General features: G+C 38.4%; 1 protein-coding gene across 1 annotated transcript; it reads left to right on the plus strand.

Moving 5' to 3' along the window:
* Positions 1–347: 347 nt before the first annotated feature.
* On the plus strand, positions 348–23,865 carry LOC144687335 (transcriptional regulator QRICH1-like). Its single transcript, XM_078553315.1, has 8 exons — positions 348–1,385; positions 7,746–7,917; positions 9,674–9,828; positions 9,986–10,100; positions 14,364–14,472; positions 17,457–17,608; positions 20,474–20,564; positions 21,793–23,865. The coding sequence occupies exons 1-8, from the start codon at positions 357–359 to the stop codon at positions 21,980–21,982; spliced, it is 2,013 nt and encodes a 670-aa protein (XP_078409441.1). The 5' UTR covers positions 348–356; the 3' UTR covers positions 21,983–23,865.
* Positions 23,866–24,608: the final 743 nt, after the last annotated feature.

The raw sequence follows: 24,608 nt of genomic DNA on the forward strand, positions 1-24,608 counted from the left end.
CTGACTAGAATGAGATGCAGTTTGATTATGACTTCTTTCGACTTGTGCCTTGGCTGTATAGCTCAGCATGCTATTGGCTTTGCTGCTCTACGTTAATTGGACATATTCAGAGTTGAGTCTAAGAATCCTCGATCTCATTCCAATTTGTGCAGTGTGTTGTCTGTTTTTCCTTAACTATGTACATTTTGTCCTTTTGTATTAATTTGTATCTGCTATTGTTCTCCTCCCTTAAAGCAGATGTCTTAATAAGATTATTTTGATTTGGAACTTAATTTTTACAATGTAGCTAATTTAAAATGGAAAATTGTTCTTACTTAGTACTTCTCTAATGCACTTTTCTTTCTTAGTTGCCCAAGATGAATCATTCATTGGAGAATTCAATTCCCTATGAGGAATATTTACGAATGAAAGCACGGACAATACCACAGCATCGTATGAAGGAATTTTTGGATTCCATGAATGGTAAAGGGTCTGAAGAAGTCCAGCAGTTCGTTCAAACTCCTGTTACAATGTACCAACAAAGAGGACACTACATATACATGGACAGTGCTGATGTTGCTGGATCATTGCTTGAGTTAGCTAGACCTATTAGTTCTCCAATTCAGCAACATACGTCCCAGGGGTCACCACTAGGACAGCAGCAGATGCAGTCGCACCATGTACAGGCACAACAGGTCCACCAGTTGGAAATTCAAACAAATCACCAGTCCTTGCAAGCAAAGCAGATGCAAGCCCAACTGCAGTCGCAGACTTCTGAGGAACCACAATCTGGAAGTCAAGCTGTCAACTCTATAGCACAAGAAAGAAGGCCAAGCTCTTCAGGTGTTCCACAGCCTGTGAAGAAAAGGAAAGTTGATTTACCAACTGAAGAAAGTTATACCATGAGTCAACCTTCAGTGCAAAATACAGTGACCACTGTGCTTACTCTGTCTTCTCAGGCCCAACAGCAAGGTTATATTCCTGTTCGTCAGGAACTGCTTACAGTGGACAGCAGTCAGTTGTATGGTGTTGTTCCAGCTACCACCTCAGCTACTGGCCCATTATCCAATACTGAATCATGGACAATATATACTACCCCTGCACCTTGCTCAGAAGGTCAAACTGTACTCCATTCTTCCATTCCCCATGATAGTTGTAATTTAGTCCAAATTGATGAAATTCCAATGAGTATGACTGGGATTAAAATAGAAGAGGACAAGGATAAGACTCAAGTCCTATCAGATGGGGGTAAAAACCTGCAGGACAAAATGATGCATCCATCTGTGACAGCTGCGTTCTCAACACAGTTTGTGAATCTGAATGGAAATCTTCATATTCCTGTTACAATACAAGCTGGTGGGAGAGCCTATCAGTCTCTGAAATACTGGGATCCACAGCAAATACAGGTATTCCATATACTGTAACCTTTTATGCACATGGTTGTTCTGGGAATTAATTATAAATTCATGTGTTCCTGAATTGGTTGTAAATTAAATCAATGAGGGAACATCATTGAGGTCTTTCATTCTCTGCCTGTTATCTTGAACAACAGAATGATTATTTGAAACTTAGACCCTGCTCTACACTTATACATTGTGGGAATGGGGTAAACTTCCTCAGTTTAAGAAATTAGATTTGTATCAGGGTGAAGTAACTATCTCAGCTGTGGAAAACCTTCAACTAAATCTTTAGTTTCAAATGCCGTTCAAATGGCAAAAGAATTGAAAAGCTCCAGGCAGGCATTCCAGCACCCTGAGTAAATGACATGAAAGCTAAAATATTACAAAGAATTTCAGTGCATGTAAATACCCTAATCGGCATTTACCTGGTGCACCAGGCCAATTTGTTTTGACAGTTTAGTATAAGAACAACTCTGGAGCACAGTGCAAGAGCTAGAGAGTGAGTTTTTGTGCTTCTAGATTCTTTGGTACAGCCACAAGAAACAACGGGATAAAAACACTAGATTAAAAATTTTGCCATCATCAACTTTCTCGCTAACTTGCATTTTGATGCCAAGGACATTATCACGTTGGAGGAAAGTGAACTTTCTAAATATCAAATTAAGAAAGCACAATAGTGTTTGAGCCACAAACTGCAGAGTATTCTTTGGTCGTGGCAGTCAGGTGTTACTTGGGTCAGTGGTTACAGCTCCTGTCTGTGAAATTGGTTTGGCCTTTGGTGCAAGGTTTCTCAGGGGAATCAGTGATGCCAAACAAGAGTAGTTCTTCAGCCTTGAGTTATTTTCACTTTCTGTTAGATCTTTGTATCTGCACCTCAATATACTTTCCTTGATACTCTTGACCAACGAAATTGTTTGGGTCTCAGACTTGAAAACATCAGTTGACCCAACATGTATAGTCTTTTGGAGGAGTAAGTTCCAGATTTCCAATACCCTTTCTGTGCAGAAATACTTCCTGATTTCACTCCTAAATGGTCTAGCTCACATTTAAAATTATGCCCCCTTGTTGTGGATTCCCCCATTGGAAAAAATAGTTATTTTGCATTTACCCTATCAAATTCCTTTATCAATTTAAATACTTCAATTAGACCAATGTTCAACCATCTAAACTTGAGGGAATACAAGCCAAGTTCATGCAATCTGTCCTCATAATTTAATCTTTTAAACCTTGGTATAGTTCCATGAATCTGCATTGTACTCCAAGGCAAATATATCTTTCCTGAGATTTAGTGCCCAAAACAGAGCACAGTACTCCAAATGAGGCCTAGCAATCTGAATCATCACCATCTAATTTTTGAATTCTATCCCCCTTGAAATAAAGGCTGACAGAGAAGAGGAAGTAAATTGAGAAGTAATGATGTAAATGTTATGATTCAGTTAGGAACCAGTAACTTTTTGTTTAAAGTAGACAAAGTTTGAAGTCCCAGTTACTCACTAAGCAAATAAAGCTATAAGATTCCATGGTTTTGAACAAACAAAATAAACTTAATTTTACAAAGTCAGAAAAGTGAAACAATCTACAATATATATCTTGTACTCTAACATTCAGAATTAACATGAGGTAAATATGAATGAACAGACACACTGTGGTCCAACACACCATACTGCACATTAAACGGCAGATGCGACCGAGACAGATCCCACGGATTCTTGGCAACCCACCCAGATGTCAGTGACCACTCAGAGTCAAAATATCTCATTAAAATTCTGTCTCCCTCATGAGAGATTCCAGCCCTTAACTTTTGAAGATTCAGCCCCTGAATTCTCTCAAAAGCCATTCTGACTCAGGCTGCCTCACCGACTGCTCACCTCCCACTGGTTCAATCTCTCCTCCTGAAACTGTGTTCCACGAGATTCACAAAGCTGCCTCTCGCCTCTAATTACTGGCACACTTTCAACTCTTTCACAAACTGCTAGCTTCACTAAGTTGGCATTACCCCTAGGTTTCTCCGAACTCCAGTTTCCTGGCTGCACTGAGCTCTAAGTGGCTCCAGTGCTTCTTTGAGCCCTAACTGCCTGGCATAGAACTAATGACCCACAGCTACCTTTTGAGCTCCGCAGGACTACTTCAGAGCCCTATCTTCACTGAACAGCTCCCAGGGCTTCTCTGAGCAGCAGACCGCACGAGGTCCAAACTGCCTCTAACCTTCTCTTCCAGCAGACACACACATAAATTGAAACCAGAGAACCTGCTGAAGCTCCACCCATCTCCATGTCATTGTAGCCTTTCAGGGTTTACTGAATGCTTTTAAGCTAATTTAGCTCTAACTCAGGAAACAAAACATCTCTCTGGACTGCACTTTGCAAGCACTGTAGACATCACCTCTCCAGTTCTCCAGCTAAGTGAGCCCACTTGCTGTTTTATGGCTCCATTTCTTCTACTCTGACTCTATTAAACAAATATGGGTAACCTTCTGAACTACCATTTTCTTTTAAGTGTTCTGGCAATATCTGAAGCTCAACATTTTAGTTACCTTCACAACAATAATCTTCCCAGAACTAAATATTACCTCGAAAATATTGACATGAACTAGATATTCTTAGCATAAGTGATACTCAACTTACATATTCAGAGTATGTAGATGGTAGAATAAAGATTCCTGTAGTATCAAGGTTTGAGAAAGAATGAATTGGAGTGACAGGAACATAGCTACTTTGAGGAAAAATTATATTTGGACACTCTATTTAAAGACATTTAAGATTGTGAAGGAAGTTCAGAGGAGCAATGCTCATTGGTATTAACGTAAATAGATCAGGATCATTGCAGTGGAGAGAAAAGATTGAAGGCTACGGTGAAGAGGATCCTCTCCATGATCTGTATTCTCTTGCAAAGTAAGCTGTATGACGTAACCTCAGTTACTATTGCCATAGAAAATTTGTTTTTGAGAGTTGGGTTAGCAGAAGTTACATTTATTTAGTATTGCATTTCAGGGCTGTCCTTTTAACCAAGGGTCAAGAACACAAGAAATATGAGCAGGAGTAGACCATACGGCCACTTGAGGCTGCTCTGCCATTCAGTATGATCATGGCTGATTGTGGGTTTCAGCTTTACTTTTCCGCCCACTTCCCGTACTCCTTGATCCTCTTAAGAGACCAAAAATCTGTCTATGATATCCTTAAATGTATTCAGCGATGGAGTTTTAAAAAAAAAAGTGAGACTTTAAAATGTGCCTGGAAGTTACACAGCTATGTTACAAAGACAGGATACATGGGGATGAATATGTGTTACTATTTCTCACTTCTTTCACTGCTGAAATATATCAGGCTGAGGGGAAGCTAAGAACATATCATTTTAGGCACTGATGCATTGGAGAAAGCACAAAAGTGGAAGAAGCAGTCCCAGGACATGTTAAGTCATAAAAAATTAAGTATTGAAAAATTGAATAGAGACAAGAGTTTTTAAAATTCTAAGAGTGGATAATGTGGATGCAGACAGGCTATTGATCTTCCGCTGACATGAGTGCTTATACAAAAAAGACATTGAGATTCTGAAAATTTAACTTTGCTCCCTTTGATAGGGTCACCCATAGTTGCATGAATTGCAGAGAACAATGACCAGCCGGCAATCTTATATTGGCTTCTGCGGTGATTTTACACACAAACTCTGCTGTAACTTCACCTCAGTAAACTATTGCAGTGTCCAGCGTGTGTTGCCCATTGAGCGCCTAGTGGAAACACCATGCCTCAATATGTAAGCATTTGAATTATAATCACTGTGTAATGCTAATTCCACTTAGTCCAAGATCCCTGGCTTAATCTTTATTGACAGCTTGCTGCTGGCCTTTCACACATCTCTGTCCTATCTAGCTGCAGATCTTTCTAGCTATTTCTTGGTCAAAGTCTCATGGACACCGTTGCTGATGGCCCACTAAGTAATTCACTGTTGCTTCTCTTTTTCCCTCCCCCTGACCACTGCCCCACTCCCCTCCATGGTTACAACATAGAAGGAGGCCGTTTGGCCAGCTGTGTCTGTGTTGGTTCTCTTCAAGAGCAACTCAGCTAGTCCCATTCCCCTGCCCTTTCCTTATAACCCTGCAATTTTTTTTTCTCTTCTGGTGCTTACCCAATTCCCTTTTGAAAGCCGCAATTGAATCTGCCTCCGGCACACTCGGGCAGTGCCTTCCAAATCCAAACAATTGTTGCATTAAAGTTTTCCCTCCTGTCACTGTAGGTTTTTTTGCCATTCACCTTAAATTGGTGTACCCTGGTTCTTTACCCTTCTGTCAATGGGAACAATTTCTTCCTATCTACCCTGCCTAGACCTCTCATGAAATAGAACAGCTCTACCAAATCTCCTCTCAACCTCCTCTTCTCTAAGGAGAGGTTGCCTCTCATCCACACAACCATTCTCGTAAATCTCCTGCACCCTCTCTAAAGACTTCATATCGTCCCTAGAGTACGGTATCCATAATTGGACACAATACTCCAGTTGAGGTTGAATCAGTGTTTCATAAAGGTTCATCATAACTTCCTTGTTTTTGTACTCTATGTCTCTATTGATAAAGCCCAGGATTCTGCATGCCATTTTAACTACTTTCTCAACCTGCTGTGCTATCTTCAATGATTTGTGTACATAAACCCCAGGTCACTTTGTTCCTGCACCCTTTTTAGAATTGAACCCTTTATTTTATATTGCCTCTCCACGTTGTTCTTACCAAAATGAATCACTTCTCATTTCTCTGTGCTAAATTTCATCTACTACGTGTCTGCCCATTCCATCCATCAACCTGTTGATGTCCCCTTGAGGTCTATCACCTCACAGTTCACAATATTTCCAGGTTTTGTGTCATCTGCAAATTTTGAAACTGTGCCCTGCACACCAAAGTCTAGGTCTTTACTATATATCAAGAAAAGCAGCTGTCCTAATACTGACCCATGGGGAACCCTGCAGTACCTTTCTGTAATCTGAAAAACAACTGTTCACCACTAATCTATTTGTTGCTTGGCCAGTTTTGTATCCGTGTTCCCAGTTTTCATTTTATTCCATGGGCTTCAATTTTTCTGACAAGCCGAATGTGCGGCACTTTATCAAATGCCTTTTGCAAGTCCATGTACACTTCATCAACCTCATAGCCCTCAGCAAAATACTCAATCAAGTTTGTTAAATATGTTTTGTCTTTAACAAATCTGTAGTGGCTTCCCTTAATTAATCTACCAATCTACTATCTGTCCAAGTGGCTGTTAATTTGCCCTGGATTATCATTTCTAAAAGATTTCTCAGCACTGAGGTTAAACTGATTGCCTGTAGTTGCTGTGTTTACCCTTGCACCATTTTTTTTGAACAAGGGTGCAACATTTGCAATCCTTCAGTCCTCTGGCACCACCCGGTATCTAAAGAGGATTGGAAGATTATGGCCAGTTCCTTCGCAATTTCCACCCTTTCTTCCCACCGTATCCTGTGATGCATCCGGCCCTGGTGGCCTATCAATAAGCCTCTTTAATACCTCCTCTGTATCAATTCTTAGCCCATTCGATGTCTTAACTACCTTTTCTTCTATTATAACTTGGGCAGCCTCTTCTTGGTAAAGACGGATGCAAAGAACTCATTTAGTACCTCAGCCATGCCCTTTGCCTCCATGTGTAGATTCTCTTTTTGGTTCCTAATCAGCTCCACCTCTCCTACTATTTATATGCCTATCAAAAACTTTTGGACTTCTTTTATGTTATTTTCCAGTTTCTTCTCATACTCACTCCTTGCCACTCTTATTTCCCTTTTTATTTCTCCTCTGAACTTGTATGTGCAAACTGGCCACTTAATCAAGGTACCAAGGGTAACAGCTGAGCAAACAGTCAATGTCTTGAAGAGTGCAGAAAACTGACCAGAGTAGTGTGGGTGGGGGGCTAAATGTGTCAGCAGAATTTGAAATGGGGCTTATTCACTTCTACAGTTATTCTTGCACTGTGTGTTAAGTAGCACATCAACTTGGAAAATCTGCACAGAATCACAGTATGAGTGAGAATTTATTAGGATGAATGGATAAATCAGTGAGATCTCAGAATATTTGGAGAGGGTAAGCTGTTCATTTGTTATATTATGATGCCACTAAAGACTAACAATTTGTACAGTATGCAAGCAAATGTTGATTTTTTTTTTTGGTGTACTGTGCCTGTTCCGTGACTTAGTTTAATGTCCTCCAATGCTATAGAAATGTTACCTATTTTAAATGTGAGAGGAAGCCTTTTGAAATAAATTATTTACTATTCAAAAATAATTAAAGTTTATATCCACCAAATGCCCAAGAAAATAAATTTATGGGTTTGTATACCATGTATTTGCACAAATATTGTGTTTTTGTTTTGCTTGTAGGTCCAAGCTATGCAGACGCATTCAGCGGAACAGCAAATTGAGGTGCAGGCTGATTTAATGCTTCCCGAGTCTCTAAAACCAGAAGAAGGAGCTAGTGTCTGGCAAAACTGGGCTCAAGTTAAGAATGCAGAAATAATGAAGGAAGCTGAAAATAAACCACCTTTGCCAGGAAGTAATGATTTGCTTTGTATCTTAAAACATATTTTACAAGAAGAATAATTTTCCTATTTTGCATATTGCTCTTTATAACTTTTAAGAAATACCTTTGTTCAATTATAAAGGCAAAATTTACCAGTTTATTAGCATAAATTTAAACTGTTGGGTTATAAAGCTGTTTAACTTTAAATAAAAAACCCAACTGGGAAAAGGAGGATTTGAAAAGGAGAAAATGAAACAATTTGATACTGGAGGCAAAGATTTATCTTGTAACAATATTAGTGAAACACTTAGCTATTTAAACAAAAAACATGACAAACATAGCAGCTACTCGCAAATACCTAATCCTCTGCCATGTGAATTTTAGTTTACAGTAATAAAAATGCTTAATAGAACAGTTTTTTTAAATCTGCCAGTTTAATAAGGTATCGAATTGATTGATCAATGACCTTACCCATCTGCAGGTCGCTGTAAATGGACAGCTCTATGAAAGCTGGCTGAGCAATACTAGACTTCAACTTTTAACAGGGCTGGTGTTAAGGTTGGGCATGTGTCAGCTTAATGTTCCTTTGTGTTTGTGTTAAATTTATAGTGAAACCTACAAGGCAAACTCTAATTCAAATGTTTTTCCGATAACTGCATTTTTTGACACTAATTATGTAACAGCAGTTCAGCAGATTGGCTAGTTGTAGAATACGTACTGTGGTTCTGAGTTTTGAGCAGTTTTATGAAGCTGCTTTATGAATTTGAAATCAAAACCTATTAATGTAGTCCAACAGATGAATATCTTTGTCCTAAAGCTGACAGTTGAAACTTTACTGATAACATGGATTTTAATAAAGCCTTTGACAAAGTACCACTTAAGAGGCTGGTTAACAAGGGTTTGTGTCCATATTGGCTTAAAGATAGAAAACAGCAAAATGAGAAAACAGCAAGATGTGGTAAATGATTTTTTTCTCAGACTGGAGGATGATAGACCAAGGGTCAGTGTGAGGACCACTGCTTTTTTGATATATAAATGACTATATAATATAAATGACTAGGATAATGGGATACAGTAAAATTTCACTATTTGTTTGTCACTGTTTAAAAATAAGGGGTCGCCCATTTAAGACAGAGATTAGGAGAATTTTTTTTAAGGGTTGTGAGGCTTTGAAACTCTCTTCCTCAAGGCGGTGGAAGCAGAGTTTTTGAATATTTTTAAGGTAGAGCTAGATAGATTCTTGATAAGCAAGGGGGTGGAAGGCTATCGGGGGTAGGTGGGAATGTGGAGTTGAGGTTACAATCAGATCAGCCATGATCTTATTGAATGGCGGAGCAGGCTCGAGGGGCCGAATGGTCTACTCCTGCTCCTGATTTGTAAAACAGATGAAAAGGAGTAATTGGGTTCCTGAGTCAACTTTTTGATTAATTATTATTCAATTCCTTTGCACCATCAGACTCTGTGACTTCATCAAGTTAGTATCCTTGGCGTGATCAGTACTGATCAGATATCTTGTAAAAAGATTTAGAATTAAACAAAAATTGTAAATATGATTTGTCAAAATGGTGATATTTATAAAAACTGGAGAATCTCCTGAATCATGAGATTTTTGACAATTGTACTTTCTATATTCACCCTGCCTAGACTCTTTTGCAATGTTTTAATATTCCCTTTTCTCATTTAATATTGGCTCAAAACTCAGTAAAATATGAGCTAGTGTGGATGAATGAACAAAACTCTTGCGTTTTTTAGTTACTATAATAGGCTTTCTTTTCTTTTTAAATGTTAGGACGGCAGCCAATGAAATTTAGAGAAGATGCTCTTTGTGCAACATTAGTAGAACTCAATTATGGACTTTGTTTGATGACCAAAGAAGCAAGATATTCTGATGGTTCCCCCTATGAAGCAGACTTGCTGTATTATTTCTTTCTTTGTATTCAGAAGGTAGTCTTTGCATTTTTTCCTTTTGGGTGGTGGGGGAACATACTTATGCTCATACTTCTGTGTTTCTTTTAAATGTTTCTGTAATTAAATGAATGGAATTTTGTTGCTGGATGAGCACGATTTGTTCACTTTTCTGTCTGTTTCATATGTTTTACAGTATATGTTTGAAAATGGAAGAATAGATAATATTTTTGCAGATCTCTACTATTCTAAATTTACTGAAAGATTACATGAAGTGCTAAAAGAATGGCATCCTAAAATAAGCCCACTTGGTGAGTTGTAATTTATTTCTATCCTAGCCACAGTGTTTACTTTGAGGTTTATGGGGCTGGAAACAGCTCATAAGAGTTTGTTGTGATGTCAATCTTTTATAATTTCAAGGCCATCGCCTTTAAACTTTAGGTCTTAGATGGATGCCTTGGTGCATAATATTGGGTTTGGCACCTGTATGATTGTTCCAGAATGAGAAATCACAACACCGCACCTTGGTCTCTTCCCTGTACTCATCTGGCATTACCTCCTTTGAGTACCTCACCTTGTTCCAACTACCTAGCCTCCTTTTAAAATCTTTGTTCTTTACCAGGGATGAGAATGGCTGAAGACAAAAAGGTCTGACAATTTTTAGTGACAAGAAATCATGTAATTATAGCACTTTTTATGGTCTGTAATGCAAATGCTTCTAGGACATTTCAAAGGGTGGAATTATTAGACTTTAGACATGTAGAAATATTAGTTTTCTCTTTGTTTGCCTTCTATCACCATCACTACTGTGGACCAATGCATTTGTATCAAATCACCAAAGTGACCTCAGCATTTCAGCATTCAGTGCAGTTAGTGCATGTAATACAGGATCAAATCCATACTAACAACAGAACATGACCTTGCTGGATTATATACATGCAAAGCTAAGTAAAGGGCTATGGAAGTGCTTTGCAAACTATTTTCCAATGTGAATCCATTTTAATTTACTAGCACTTTCTCAAGGGCCGTTAGGGAAGGGCAACAAATGCTGGCCTTGCCAGCAATGCCTACGTCCCATGAAAGAATACATTTAAAAAAAAAATCTCTTGAGAATTAACACGATCCCAGATGCCAGAAAAGACAAAACAGCAATAAACCAGCATAGTAACATTCAGTATATAATTAACTTTTTTTACATTAAAAATCAACATATAATACATCACATAAATATGAAAATCTGTGTTTTTAAAGTTTTTGTAAAAATGTTATTTTATATACTCGTCAGTTTCAGCAAATTCCCCATATTCTCTGGTGACAGAAGATTAAGTGAAGTCCCTCTCTTTGTTCCCCCACTACTCACATTGTAATTGGCCCTTCACCACTACACACGCTCCTCTTCCCAACCCCCTATTCTCCCTGTAAGTTTTAGGGCTCAGGAGTCACTGATTATCCAGAATAGGCAGTCGAGAATCCATAAGTGATTTGAAGGTAGTTTATTAAGAAGCAACAATTTATATAGGATGTATAAACTAAATATAGACAAGCTTGTGACCCTGACACGAGAGCAGTTTACCGATCCCGAAGAGCAAATGGGTAAATGGCGCAGAATGAGCGTTGGTCTCTGTAGCTTCTGCCCTATCCTTGAACTCACATCTTTCTTTAGCTTCTCTCCTATCTCCCTACATGCCTTCCAAGCCCATTTTCTCTGTGAAACCCATCCCCTGCTCTCCATACACCCAACATCCATTCCTGGCACTTAGGGTTAGCTGATATTGTAAATGGTTCCCTTTTTTCAAGTATTGTCCTTTTCTGCCACTACCTTTTCAAATCTGTGACATCACAAAAACCTACCCCAGACCTTTTATGTCCTTACACCTATTGACGTAACCTCTAAACTTTTTATCTCCAAAGTCCTTGATCATGTTTCCTCCCAAATCCATGTCCATCTTTCTAGCAGCTGTTATGTTTGAACTTCCCCAGTCAGGTTTCCACTCCTGCTACAGCACCGAAACAGCTCTCATTGAAGTCACTAAAAACATCCTATATAACTGACCAGGGTGCACTATTCCTCCTCATTCTTTGTCCTGTCTGCGTCTTTTGACATGTTCAACTACACCATTCTTCCCTAATGTCTCTCCTCCATTGCACAGTTGTTTTACTGTCCCTCGCCTGATTTCACTTTTAACTAACCAGTCTTGAGAATCTCCTGCAGTTGCTTCTCTTCCTGCCCTTTGCACTGTTACTAGACAACTTTTCATTTCTTATCTACATGCTGCTCCTCGCTGGCATCATCTGAAACTATGGTATCAAGTAATGCTAACAATACCCAGTTCTACCTCATCACCACCCCTTGACTGCCTCCACTGTCTCTATCGTTGCCAGCCTGCTTGCTGAACTGCAGTCTTGGACAAACTGCAGTTTCCTTCAACTATAGATTGGGCACCAAGTCTGTTCACCCATCATAACCTGTGCTCCATAATCTGCTACCATGGTCATGGTTCATCAAGGCCTTAAATTTAAAATTGCCATCCCTATCTCTATAACCTCCTACAACCTTGTAAACAACTATGCTTTCTCCAACTTTGGCCTATTGCGCATTCTCCATTCCCTATGCCTCCCCATTGGAGGCCATGCCATCGTTCTAAACCTAAACTGTGGAATTGCCTCCCTAAATCTGCCCGCTTCACCACCTCTCTTTTCCCCTTTTAAGACCCTCCTTAAAATCTGGCTCTTTGGACAAGCTTTTTGTTACCTTCCTAATTTCTTTGATTCAGTGTTGATTTTTGTCCAATTATGCTTCCACCAAGTGCTTATGTTAAAGATGCAAGTTGTGGTTTAGTTGCTGTCTTTAGGAGAGGCAGACTATTGGTAGAAAACTGTCAGAGAGAAGGTATTTTCATTATATACTGAATGACTTAGTGATTACAATACTGCCTTTTCTCATCTTGCAAGCTGGATTTTGATTTATTCGAATTGAGTATGTTAAAAGGAGATTCACGAGAATGATTCCAGGGGTGGAGAGCTGTAGCTATGAAGATAGATTAGAGAGCATTGAACTGTTTTCCTTGCAGAAAAGAAGGCTGAGAGGAGACTTCATAAAGATATTCAAGATCCTGAGGGGTATGTACAGAGTAAATAGTGAGAAACTGTTCCCACTCGAGGAACATAAAGAATTAGAGGGCAGATTCAAAATAATCAGCAGAAGGAGTAAAAGTGATGTAAGGAAAATTTTTTTCACCCAGAGGGTGGTTAGAGTCTGGAATGAACTTCCTGAGAGGGTTGTGGAGGCAGGTTCGATCAAGGTATTCAAAAGGGAATTGGATTGCTATCTGAAAAGAATGAATGTGCAAGGTTACAGGGGAGTGGGACTCGATGGGCTGAATGGCCTCCTGATCTGTAAATATTCTGTGATTTTACTGGGTGTATGCTTAAACTTGAATGATTTTGGGTCGTTCCTGATGGGTTTATACATACCTTCAGCAGAAATTGTTTGTAACTTGCCGCAAATTGGCTATTTCTCTCATACATCAAATTTTTAAAAATTCACTAATTAGAAAGTGCTTTTTCTGAAATTGAGAATGATGTATATTATTAGGACAGTGACTCTGTGGGTGGTGTTTGAGTGAGTTGCGTTATTTTTGTTGCACACCTTGTTAAAGCATTGACCCACTTTTAAGAGATATTGGGGCTGTCATACAAATCTGAAGTTTCCCTACAATATTGAGGACTTTTGAGGCTCATAAGTGAAGTGACTGTACTTTGCTAACAAGCCAAGGGAATTTGGTGGGACTCAGCTGCCTCCTACCACTAGTATGTTTTGGGACTGTATTCTGATTGATGCCAACTGCAAAATAATCTGAAAACATCCTGTTAATGGTAAACCGATGTGAACAGTGGGGGTTTCCTTAATTGATGCAATTTGAGCACTCTTGATTTGCAGCTTCACTGAGCAGGTGGATTATGATGGCTTCATGGAGGAACACTTAATTTGTGAGGGAATGTATCTCCCCATCTGTATAGAAAGGTAGTGAGCCACTTAGAATTTAAAATAAACATTCCACTGTATTTTTGAACAAGTGGATTATATCTAAGGATTCTGCTTCAGTGTTTACTGGAAGCCAACATGCCAGTCTGTCTTGGAATTATTTATGAATTCGATGTGTTCAACATGTCAAAATTGTATATAAGGTGTAAATGAGATTTGGCCTTTACATATTGGTTTTCTATCCCTTTAACTATTACTCCTTTTAAAGATGGCTTGATGTGATTTAATAATGTTGTATGACTTAGCTTAAGGACACCAATCTTTACATGTCTCTAAATCTTATATATTTATATAACAAAATCTTAGGTTTCTACTTCAAATTTGTTTCAGCTAATTGGAATACAGTAGCATTGTAACATTTACTCCCCTGCATACAGAGTTTGTACGTGCAATTCTATAAAACTTTTCAAAATGTGTTATTGCAGGTTTACATTTTACATTTTTTTAGCAGTAAGCCACTCAAACAAGCTTTGTATTTTTTTAAATTGTGAAAACGAGTTGTTTTAAAAAAAACTTTTTTTTTTGACAGGTTATGTCATTCCTAGTCGTATTACTGAGGAGATGTTATGGGATTGTAAGCAACTGGGAGCACACTCTCCAGCTACTCTTTTGTACACGCTGATGTACTTCAACACCAAGTATGACTTGCTATTGCATTATTAATCTGAAAATACTCATTTAAGGATTAATGAGGAATAATTAACTTGTGCATTTGATGGACTAGATCAGGAGTCGCTAATCTTTTTTGTGAGAGCTACTTCTGATTAATGAAAAATATCCCGACCTACTAAAACATATATTAGAAATATACGGATTGGTAAGGGTACATATTAAGCCAGTGATTTCCAGCTCTGCTCCTGGAGAGTCCCAGTCCAACAAGTTTTATAGGTCACCATTAAATCACCAATTTAAGACTTGGATCAATTTCATTGTGATCAATTAAGCAGATGATTTGTTAAATTAAGTAATTTAATGATCATTTGGGACCAAATCTGATTAGGGACACCAGCAAGTTCAGCAATCAAGGACCAGTTCTCTTAATTGAATAGACTACTTGCTTCATTGGTCAATAACTGAAAGGTGTTCCCAGTCTTTAGAAATAGGTGGCCAATAAGACTAACTGGATTGGGGCTATGGGGATTTGGACCAGAGTTGGAGACCCCTGCATTAAGCTATTGCAGTTAAATTACAAAAATAAGTATTTAAAATGAAGAAGATTGATTCTTTATTTCTATGTGAAACTTGACTGCATGGTGTCCACCAATGCTGTGTAATCTGGTGTGTATCCTGAGAGAGCAACTCTGATGGAGTCATTCAGATGCTCGTCGGTCAGACACGTTCGAAATTTGGATTTGGTGAAGTTCATGTCGGAAAAGGTGGATTCGCAAAGATAGGTGGAAACAAACAGGAAAACCACTTTCATTGCTGCTGTGCAGATGTTACTGTACTTCAGTATCCATGAAAGTCCAGAAATTAGTGGCAGATTGCCTTGATTTCAACTGTGTCATTTTGAAGGCTGACAATCTCCATTTCCATAGTGACACAATCAAGGTTAAACAGCACACAAATTTGTTCAGAAATGTCACTTACATTTACTTCCATGAAGGGGTTTGAAGGAAACATCACGCAGGGCTCCAGCTGCTCAAAATCATTAAATCTGTCATTGAACTCTTGGCCAAGCCTGGTCAGGAGATCACTGTACTCGTCAATGTCCAGGAGCCCAGCAGCAGCTTCATTTTCTGCTAGCATTTGGAGTACAGAAGGAAAATGTTGTATTTTCTTCTTCTGCATTTGCTGTACCAAAAGGTTAAGTTTTGACTTGAAAGCTTTCACTGCTCTAATCGTGTTGGCAGTTGTCTTCTCTTTCCCTTGCAATTCACAGTTCAGGGTGTTCAATTTCTCTGTCACATCTGTTAGAAATGCCAAATCAAGCAGCCATGCAATGCTTGATAACTGGACGGTAATTTTGTTTCTTGACTCCAAGAAAGCTTTGATTTCTGGCAAAAGTGAAAGAAATCGACGCGGTATTTTTCCTCTGCTAAGCCACTGGATTTCAATGTGCAGCAAAAGATTGCCATACTCGGCTGACAGTTTGTCAAGAAATGACTTGAATCTTCGGTACTGTTTGGCCTTTGCACGAACCGGATTAACAATTCTAACAACAGGAGACATAACGTGATTAAATTCCATTACTATGGCACACATTGCCTCTTGGTGGATCATGCAGTGGTAGTTCAAGAAACGAGGGAAATCAGGATCTGCTTTACAACTTGCAATGAAATCGGCATGACGCCCAGTCATTGCTGGCGCATCATAGGTCGTTATTGCCACTAGCTTCTCCAATGGCACATTCTTTTTTGGGAAATAATTCTTGACCTCGTTGTAGATATCAACTCTACTGGTTGTGGATTTCAGAGGCAACAATGTCAAGAATTCCTGTTTAATGGTGAAGTCTTCAAACACCATTCGAATGAACACTGCCAACTGGGCAGTATTGCTAATTTCGGCCAATTCATCACATTGAATCGAAAACCACTTGCACGTACTTAATTCCCTCTCTAGCTGCTCTATCAGTTGGCCGATAATGCAGATATCCTTCTTGCCATGGTGTTTGCTCTGAAATGGCAGACATAATTTCAGGGCTGTTTTTGAAATCTTTGAATAAGGACTCGATCATCAGAGTCATCGCGCCCTTCACAATTGCACCGTCTGTAAACGTTGCCTTGTTCTTGGTCAAAATGAGCAATTTTGAAAGATGCCTCTATTGCTGCATTAGCATTCTTGATTGGTTTTGTTAAAGAAAAGATTGCTGTCTCTGCACTGCAGCTTTTAGTTCACTACTTCTTGTGACCGCAGACTGCTTCCTGTAGGAAAATCCCTCTCAAAATGCTTGTGCACTATTGCAAAATGCCCCTTGACTTTGCTCTTTTTTCCCACTGCAACTCTGACATCGCAGATTAAACAGACGCACTTGTCTTTAATGCTTCAAAACAAAAAATCGTTCGCCTATTCTTGATGGAAATAGTGTCTTTTGCCTTTTTCGGATGGACCTGCCTCTGCATCCGTGATATCAACAAGGGTAGATTATTTTTCCTGCCACTTGTTAGCTAGCAGAGTTGTGCCAGTACTGATGATCCTCGATCTATGTCTTTCCTTACTTATGGCAGATTGTAAATGCCACCCATGTTATTACTTACAGCATGACGCTGACTCAGGCACAGGTGTCATTTGCAAAAGTTGGCAAACTAGTTAGCTTGCGGTGGAAAAATAATTATATGACTTGAATCCTGTAATACTATCGGTTATTTTTCCAAATCTTAATGCGAGCTACTCATTGGCAAACTGCGAGCTACCAGTCGCTTACAATCGACGTGTTGGCGACCCCTGAATTTGATGTACTGTAGAAATTGCTGTTTTTACAAAAAGTGGCTGGTGGTTTTGTGTATTGCATTTTATTTTAATACAGCTTAAGAAAATAAGCAAAGTAAAGCTACATTTTCTATTAGCCCCTTAATATGGAATAATTCTACAGACTATTTAACTAGGAGGTAAATTTGAAAGGAACAAGATTTTTAGTTCGGTGAGATTATGTTTAAACTTTGACTGTGAAATGTTTTCACAGGTATTTTATGCTGAAAACGGTTGAACAACACTCTAAGTTAGCTTTCTCCAAAGTATTAAAGCAGATGAAGAAGAATCCAGGCAATTCAAAGGATAAGTGCTCTAGTATACGATATTTACGATTATATGGACAACTTCAAGCTGGGCAGAAAGGTACTATACATTTTAAAGAACTTATTTTGAATATAGCAGTTTGCACGCAAATTGGCTACCGCTTCCTACATTACAATTGTGACTACACAAAGTACTTTGGGTCATGAAAGTTGCTATATAAATGCAAGTCTTTATTATATTTACAATAAAAGACTGTGGCAAGAAGACTTATTTATAGCAGCAGATAAATAGCATTGGTTTTGATACCCAATATGTAAGTCCATGTTCAAATGCAGCAACACCTGGACAATATCCAGGCTTGGGCTGACAAGTGGCAAGGAATATTCGTGCCACACAAGTGACAGGCAATGACCATATCCAACAAGAGAGAATCTAACCATCACCCCATCACATTCAATGGCATTACCATTGCTGAATTCCCCACTATCAACATCCTGGGTGTTACCATTAACCAGAAACTGAAATAGACTAGCCATATAAATACTGAGGCTGCAAGAGCAGGTCCACCATCTACAAGGCACCATCAGGAGTGTGATGGATATTCCCCACTTGCCTGGATGAGTGCAGCTCCAACAACACTTAAGAAGCTTGACACCATCTAGGACAAAGCAGTCCTCCTGATTGGCACCTCTTCCACAAACATTCACTCCCACCACCACCAACGAACAGTGGCAGCAGTTTGTACCATCTACAAGATGCACTGCAGAAACTCACCAAGGCTCCTTAGGCAGCACCTTCCAAACTCATGACCACTAACATCTAGAAGGACAAGGGCAGCAGACTCATGGGAACACCATCACCGGGGAGTTCCCTTCCAAGCCACACACCATCTTGACTTGGAAATATATTGCTGTTCCTTTGCTGTTGCTGGCTCAAAATTCTGGAACTCCCTCCATAACAGCACTGTTGCTGTGCCTACACCACAGGGACTGCAGTGGTTCAAGAAGGCAGCTGACTGCCACCCACTCGAGCAATTAGGGATGGGCAATAAATGCTGGCCTAGCCACATCTCGTAAATGAATAAAAATAGATAGAGAATATTGATGTACTTTCATGCCCAAAAATGAAGTTTCGAGTTGATTTCCAAGCTTGTTACCGATAAGGAAATGCTTAAACTTTCAGTGGTCATTGTCCGTTATCTGACTTTATTTGTAAGATAAGCTTGAAGTGTTTGGTTTGAAACATTATATGTAAGTATTCAGTACTCTCCTCTTTCATGACCATGCCTCTGTTGGTGTTGCATATAACTTAACAGTAATAGATTAACTTAGCAAATTTAAGTACCTATGTCGGTCAGTTATAGAATTTGTTACATATAAATTAAATCCTTCTTCCTCAAATCTCCCACTGGCAAATCTTGATTGGGCCTGGATTTTGGTCCATGAGTTAGGTGTGCAGAAAATTCCGAGCTCCGTGAACTCTACTTTAAAAATTGCTGATGGGACATCAGATTTTTAGTCCGGGCTTGTGGGCTTTATTAGAAGTCAGGGTGGGTGATCCTGGAAGTAGTGAGGAGAATGCCAGCTGCAGAGGTGGGCTGGGTGGAAAGCCTGCCTCTTTGCTCTCTGGCACTGTGTCCAAAATTTAAAAAGTATAAAAGATGAAACATCGCTTCAGCCCTCAACCCCCCCTCCCCCGCCCACACACACACACTCCTCATGCCCTACACCCACCTTCCATAACCCTTCACACTGTCCATGCCATCCTATGCCCCTGTACCCTCTCTTCATGGCCCTTTAGAGCCTCTATGCCAACTTAGTACCAATTCATGTTAATCCATGCCCCCCAATCCACAATCCTTTGTCGTTATACCTACCATGCCAACTCACCCAGCATACATAATGGGCAGACCTCTGAACCCATGCAGAGATAAAGTTCTACATGTCTATTGCAGTCTTCACAATATTGAGAAAAACACTCATTCATAATAACCCATTTACTACATTTACGTTCCTTCAATGATATAAATCCGTACAACAAAAAATATTTCATTTATGTGCACGGTTCCTTTTTCATCAAGCACTGGAATTCATAGTCCCACTTCAAAGAGTCTATAACCACTTGTAGCTGTTATTCAAACTGTGAAATGAGAGGCACCCTACTGTGATAATAGATGGTTATGAAATTAGTCATGCAGCACCAATCCAGAAATGGAAACACTCAAGCTTATGTCAACAGATGGAGTGAAATAGCAAGCAATGATTTTTTATTAACACTCCAGGCATCTTTTTCAAAGATTTAAAGGATAGGACTTTTAAATGCCTTGACAACTCCCTTTGACAGGTCTGTTAACAGTTCCAATGAGCTTGACACTTAATGCACTTTTTATGCACATTTATGTCTACTTTTAACAATTTCAAAGGTCACCTTACCTCCCCCAAAGGGTAGCTCTTGCTCTCCCAAAGAAATGCACAAAGTTCAGACCTGATTTTACCAAGTGTACTCTGCACACCTTGGGTTTCACATTCCTGGGCTGACAAAATCCAACTTGGCCAGTTGTCTCAGTGAAGTCGTGGCAAAAAACTGGGCCACTGTGTAATGAGGGCGATCATTGCGTTAAGCATCCTTGTGGTCTGTCATGAATGAGACTGTCTGTGTTTAAGTTCAGTATTTGGAAACCTTATGCTTTAGGCTCATGCTTGCTCTGCTGTAAACTGAAGAGTGACTATGTAAAATAATTTCAGCTGGTACCATTGTAAGGTGGAATGGATTTGGATTCAAGCCTGAGTTGGAAGGGGCACATTTGAAGATACTGCATCAATTCATCAGGACTTGCTGTTTTTAACTTTGTTTTGAAGCTTGTCATTACCATTTAGTTTAAAAGCTCAAGTATAATTTTTGTTGAATCAGTCATTAGAGGCAAGTTATGGATTTAATGCTTGATGTTTCTTATTTTTGTTTTAGTCACAGAAGATATGTATGTTGAACAACTTGAAAATTCAGAGAATCCCTTGAGGTGTCCCATAAAACTCTATGACTTCTACCTCTTCAAATGGTAAGGCATACCAGATTTCTTCTGTCCAGTTTTCAGTAATTGTGATATTACATTGCACAGTTCACTACTCTTGAAGTTTCTTATTACAGCATCATCTTAAAGGTTTTATTTTCGTCCAGATACCATACCAGTAAATCCAGAATGATGACGGGAAAAAGTTATGCAGATAGTCTTAAGTTAAATGTTCATGTGACTTTTTACTTTATGCTGTGAAAGCATCTTCCCATGGTAAAAGACCAGAGAATGCACATAATACAAAATATCCAGATGGAACTCACCAGCACTAAATGCACATTGCCTGCTTTGCTCATTGTTGATTGTATACCACCAATGAGTTGCATTTTTAAAAAAAACCTTCCTTTAGTTGATTAGATCTCTCTCATTTGTCAACAAGCTGGCTGCTTTCCAGTTAACCTTGCATTTAAAAAACATCCAAATTCTTTTCTATCAGCTTGTTTGAAAGCTTGACTTTTTTGCCTCTTTCTTGTGGTATTTTTAGTAGAGCCATTTAAAATCAGTTAAACATAAAATGAGGCATGGTCATTCAACCCATTATCCATATTACAATTTGTTTGATCATGGTTTTACTGAACCTAAGAAAAGACTGCAACGTTTTGACCTACAATTCCTCCTCTCTTTCCCCCCCTAACTACAAAAGCAAATCAAGCAAGATTGTTTTAAAACCACGTGTGATCCTGGCTTGTGCTCAGAGTATTCATTACTCTTAATTCTTTGCATATGCTCACCTGTAAACATGTATTTGCATGTAATCATTACTTTTCTATGTTTTATAAACTTTTACATAAAACATGCAAATGAATTTTAAGCCTCTTACACAGTGAATGGCGTTGAGAAAAAATGTAACCTGTATAACATAGATGATCAGATAAGCTAATGGCTTTGAACCTGTATATGTGATTCAGCTACTACAGATGCACACACACCCAAGTCTAAAACTGGATCTTTTTGCATATTATTTGTTTTATGTTGGTGCAAAATTCAGTGAGTAGCTGGCAGGAGAATACAAAATTGATGCTTTTATGTACATGGTCTTTAATTCCATCTAATTGATGGAATTAAAGCCTACTGCTCAACTCTACGAGACAATTTGAATTCCAGGTCTCTTATTGTTGCTATTAGATCTTGCTTGTAAACCTTAGGAATTGCTTCATTTAATTTTTCTGTATCACCATATGAATAACAAAGTAATAATGGCATTTTTTTGTAGTCCACAGAGTGCTAAAGGGCGTAATGATGCCTTCTACTTGAATGCTGAACCAGTGGTTGCGCCAAATAGCCCAATCTGGTATTCAACACAACCAGTCAGTAATGAGGCAATGGAACAAATGTTGACCAGAATCCTTATGATAAGGGAGGTTCAAGAAGCTTATGTAACTACGCAGATTCCTCCCTTCTAGTGAGAAGTTCCCCAAACAGGGTGCTGGTGGGGGAACTGCCAGTCTATAGCAAGTCATAGGAAGATTATTTTGTGGAAGAGGAGCATCTTTGCCTCTTCCTGCTCCCTCAGACAATGTTCATGCACAGTGTGCTTGAGGACTTGTGTATTATAAATATGGATGTTAATTTGTAAACCCCGTGAATTTGTGGGTGATTTGTATTCCAGTTCTAAAAGCCTGACCGGTTCTATTCTTTCCTTAAACTATACTGAAAAATGTAACTGTCTAACTGAACAAACTGTAAATAAGAGGAAAGTTTAAAAACTATTTCTTCCAGTTGGTAGTAAAGTTTGCTACTTCATCTATAAATTCTTTAATGGAGCTTTGAAATTAAATATAAATTATGTGCATTCCAATTTGTGGCAACACAGATCATTGTGATCATTGTATAACTTAACTTCATATTTGAATCTAGACTCCAGTTCTGTCTCTACCTTTATTACAGATGCTTCCATGAACAGTCTTTTTAGCAGACTGACATGTTCTTTAAGTGTCTTTTTTTTGTATGTAATGTACCTGGTGTACTTCTGTGCCTAATGTGGATATTCCACTACTGATTTTGAGAAGAAACTTTATAAAAATATAAAAATTGCATTTGCATGAACAGAAATTAAATTGGGTTAAAAAAAATGTTGGCTTTAGGTTTTAAACCGGATCAACTTTACCTCACAGACCTGTGATATTGTGCCTTGGTATTAGACAGGCACAGGATAATTTCTTATGGACTATAGTGTACTAGAAAGCTTTTTGAATAGTTAGGTTTGGTGGTTTTTACTTTTATGGGGACAATTATATATTTTTTTCACTTTAATTTGTTTTGAATCACTGATTAAAATAAAATCAATACTGTTATACTCATGTAGTGCATACCAGGGATATCATGTTATCTTTGTAATTTTTTTATACAAATCATTCACTAATTTCATTGGTCTAGGTAGAAACAATAAATTTTGCCTATGAAAGTAAAATGCACCATTAGTTTGTTTTGTACTTGGAAGTTTTCTTTTAAAATCTTTAAGGAAATCCTCCCAAATTAGTATAATTATATGCCAATCATTAAATTTGAAAAAACACATACTGACTGAAATCAGTTTGCCTAAAGTTCATTCAAACATATGCATTTAGAATACAAGTGGAAGGAGTTAGAAATGTATATTTGATCAATTTCCCCTTCTGGTTGTCTTGTATCAAAAAAGTATTCTTAATTCAGAATGGGCAAGTCCATCTGATTGCAGATAGCTGTAATTTAACTACGCATCAAAAAGACTCAAAATAGTTTGGGATACCATATTGTGCCATTGGTGCAACATGCTCCTAATAATGATTTGTTTTGCCTTACCTCCAATCCTATGCTGCTGCTTATGGCTGTAAATTTAATAATTTTAACTTGTTTTTATTATATTGTAGGCTCTTAATTTAAGCAAGATGGCACAGATCTTATCACTTCTATTGGCCACCTGTTTTAAGATGCATGTGGGTATGTCTCTCAAGCTGTTAGCTTCCAAACTCCAAGCCATGACCAATTTCACAGAAGCATCCCACTTTAATATAGAACCCTTTAGTACCTTTGCAATTATATTTTTTTCTTTAAAAAGGGAATTGGCCCATCCATTTACTGAGGGTAATTTTCTTTTCAAAGTATGTACAGCAAAAGAGAAACCTTACCCAATGTAGCCATACTTGGCTCAGTTTTTTATCTGTACATTTATTGTGTGTCATGATCTTGTGCTTTAGAATCCTTGATCAGAAGCATTTTAGAACCAGTTATTTTGTGCAGTGCTGTTTGGTGTAATGAATGAAAATACCACCTACCATCCTCATAAATTAAGTCTCTTTAAATGTAATTTTATAATGTCTTATTGTGAATGCTGCACATTTTGCCTCTTCATAGCTGCCTCTTGACCAGGCATTTAAAGCATAAAGAACAATAATCAGGGAAATAAGATCTGCTGGTAAGTGTAGTTATTTTGCTTTGCCTGAAGATACGTTTTTAAAAAATATATTTGGGTTGCCTTTTCACAGTTTCTGATCACAAAGGGTATGAAAACTCTATTACAGGTTTTTCAGAGGGAAAATTATGTTCGGTCCATAAAGAGGAATAATGGCTACTTAAGTTTTGAGGCTATATGACAGACTGAGTTCAGTAGTTCTAAGCTCTGATAGAACAGTTTTCTCTATTACAATTATACATAAAATGGTTACTGAAAAACATTCTAGATTGAAAATTAGCAAATGTAATGCCACTATTCAAGAGAGGGAGAGAAAACATGGAACCATAGACTAGTTAGCCTGACATCGGTTTTTGGGAAAATACTGGAATCAATAAGTCTTAACATTGCATTTAGAAAATCACAGTGATCAAACAAAGTCAAGATTGTTTTCTGAAAAAGTAGTGTTTGACAACTGAGTTTTTTTGAGGGTGTAGGTGGGGTGAATAAATAGGAACGAGCACACTTGGGTTTTCAAAAAACCCTCAATAAGGTGCTTGACTAAAGGTTAATATGCCAGCGATGGGCTCATGAAGGTGGGAGTAGTATATCAGCATGGATAGAGGATTGGTTAATGGACAGGAAGTAGAGATCAGGGA

The sequence above is a fragment of the Cetorhinus maximus genome, chromosome 12 (assembly GCF_964194155.1).
Source record: "Cetorhinus maximus chromosome 12, sCetMax3.hap1.1, whole genome shotgun sequence".
Classification (NCBI taxonomy): Eukaryota; Metazoa; Chordata; class Chondrichthyes; order Lamniformes; family Cetorhinidae; genus Cetorhinus; species Cetorhinus maximus.

What these genes read in the sequence shown, in the direction of transcription:
- LOC144687335 (XM_078553315.1), top strand. Translation starts at nt 357, where the DNA reads ATGAATCATTCATTGGAGAATTCAATTCCCTATGAGGAATATTTACGA. An exon ending in TCTTTCTTTGTATTCAGAAG is followed by an intron (nt 9,829 to 9,985) that starts GTAGTCTTTGCA and finishes TATGTTTTACAG; the next exon opens with TATATGTTTGAAAATGGAAG. An exon ending in ACTTCAAGCTGGGCAGAAAG is followed by an intron (nt 17,609 to 20,473) that starts GTACTATACATT and finishes TTTTTGTTTTAG; the next exon opens with TCACAGAAGATATGTATGTT.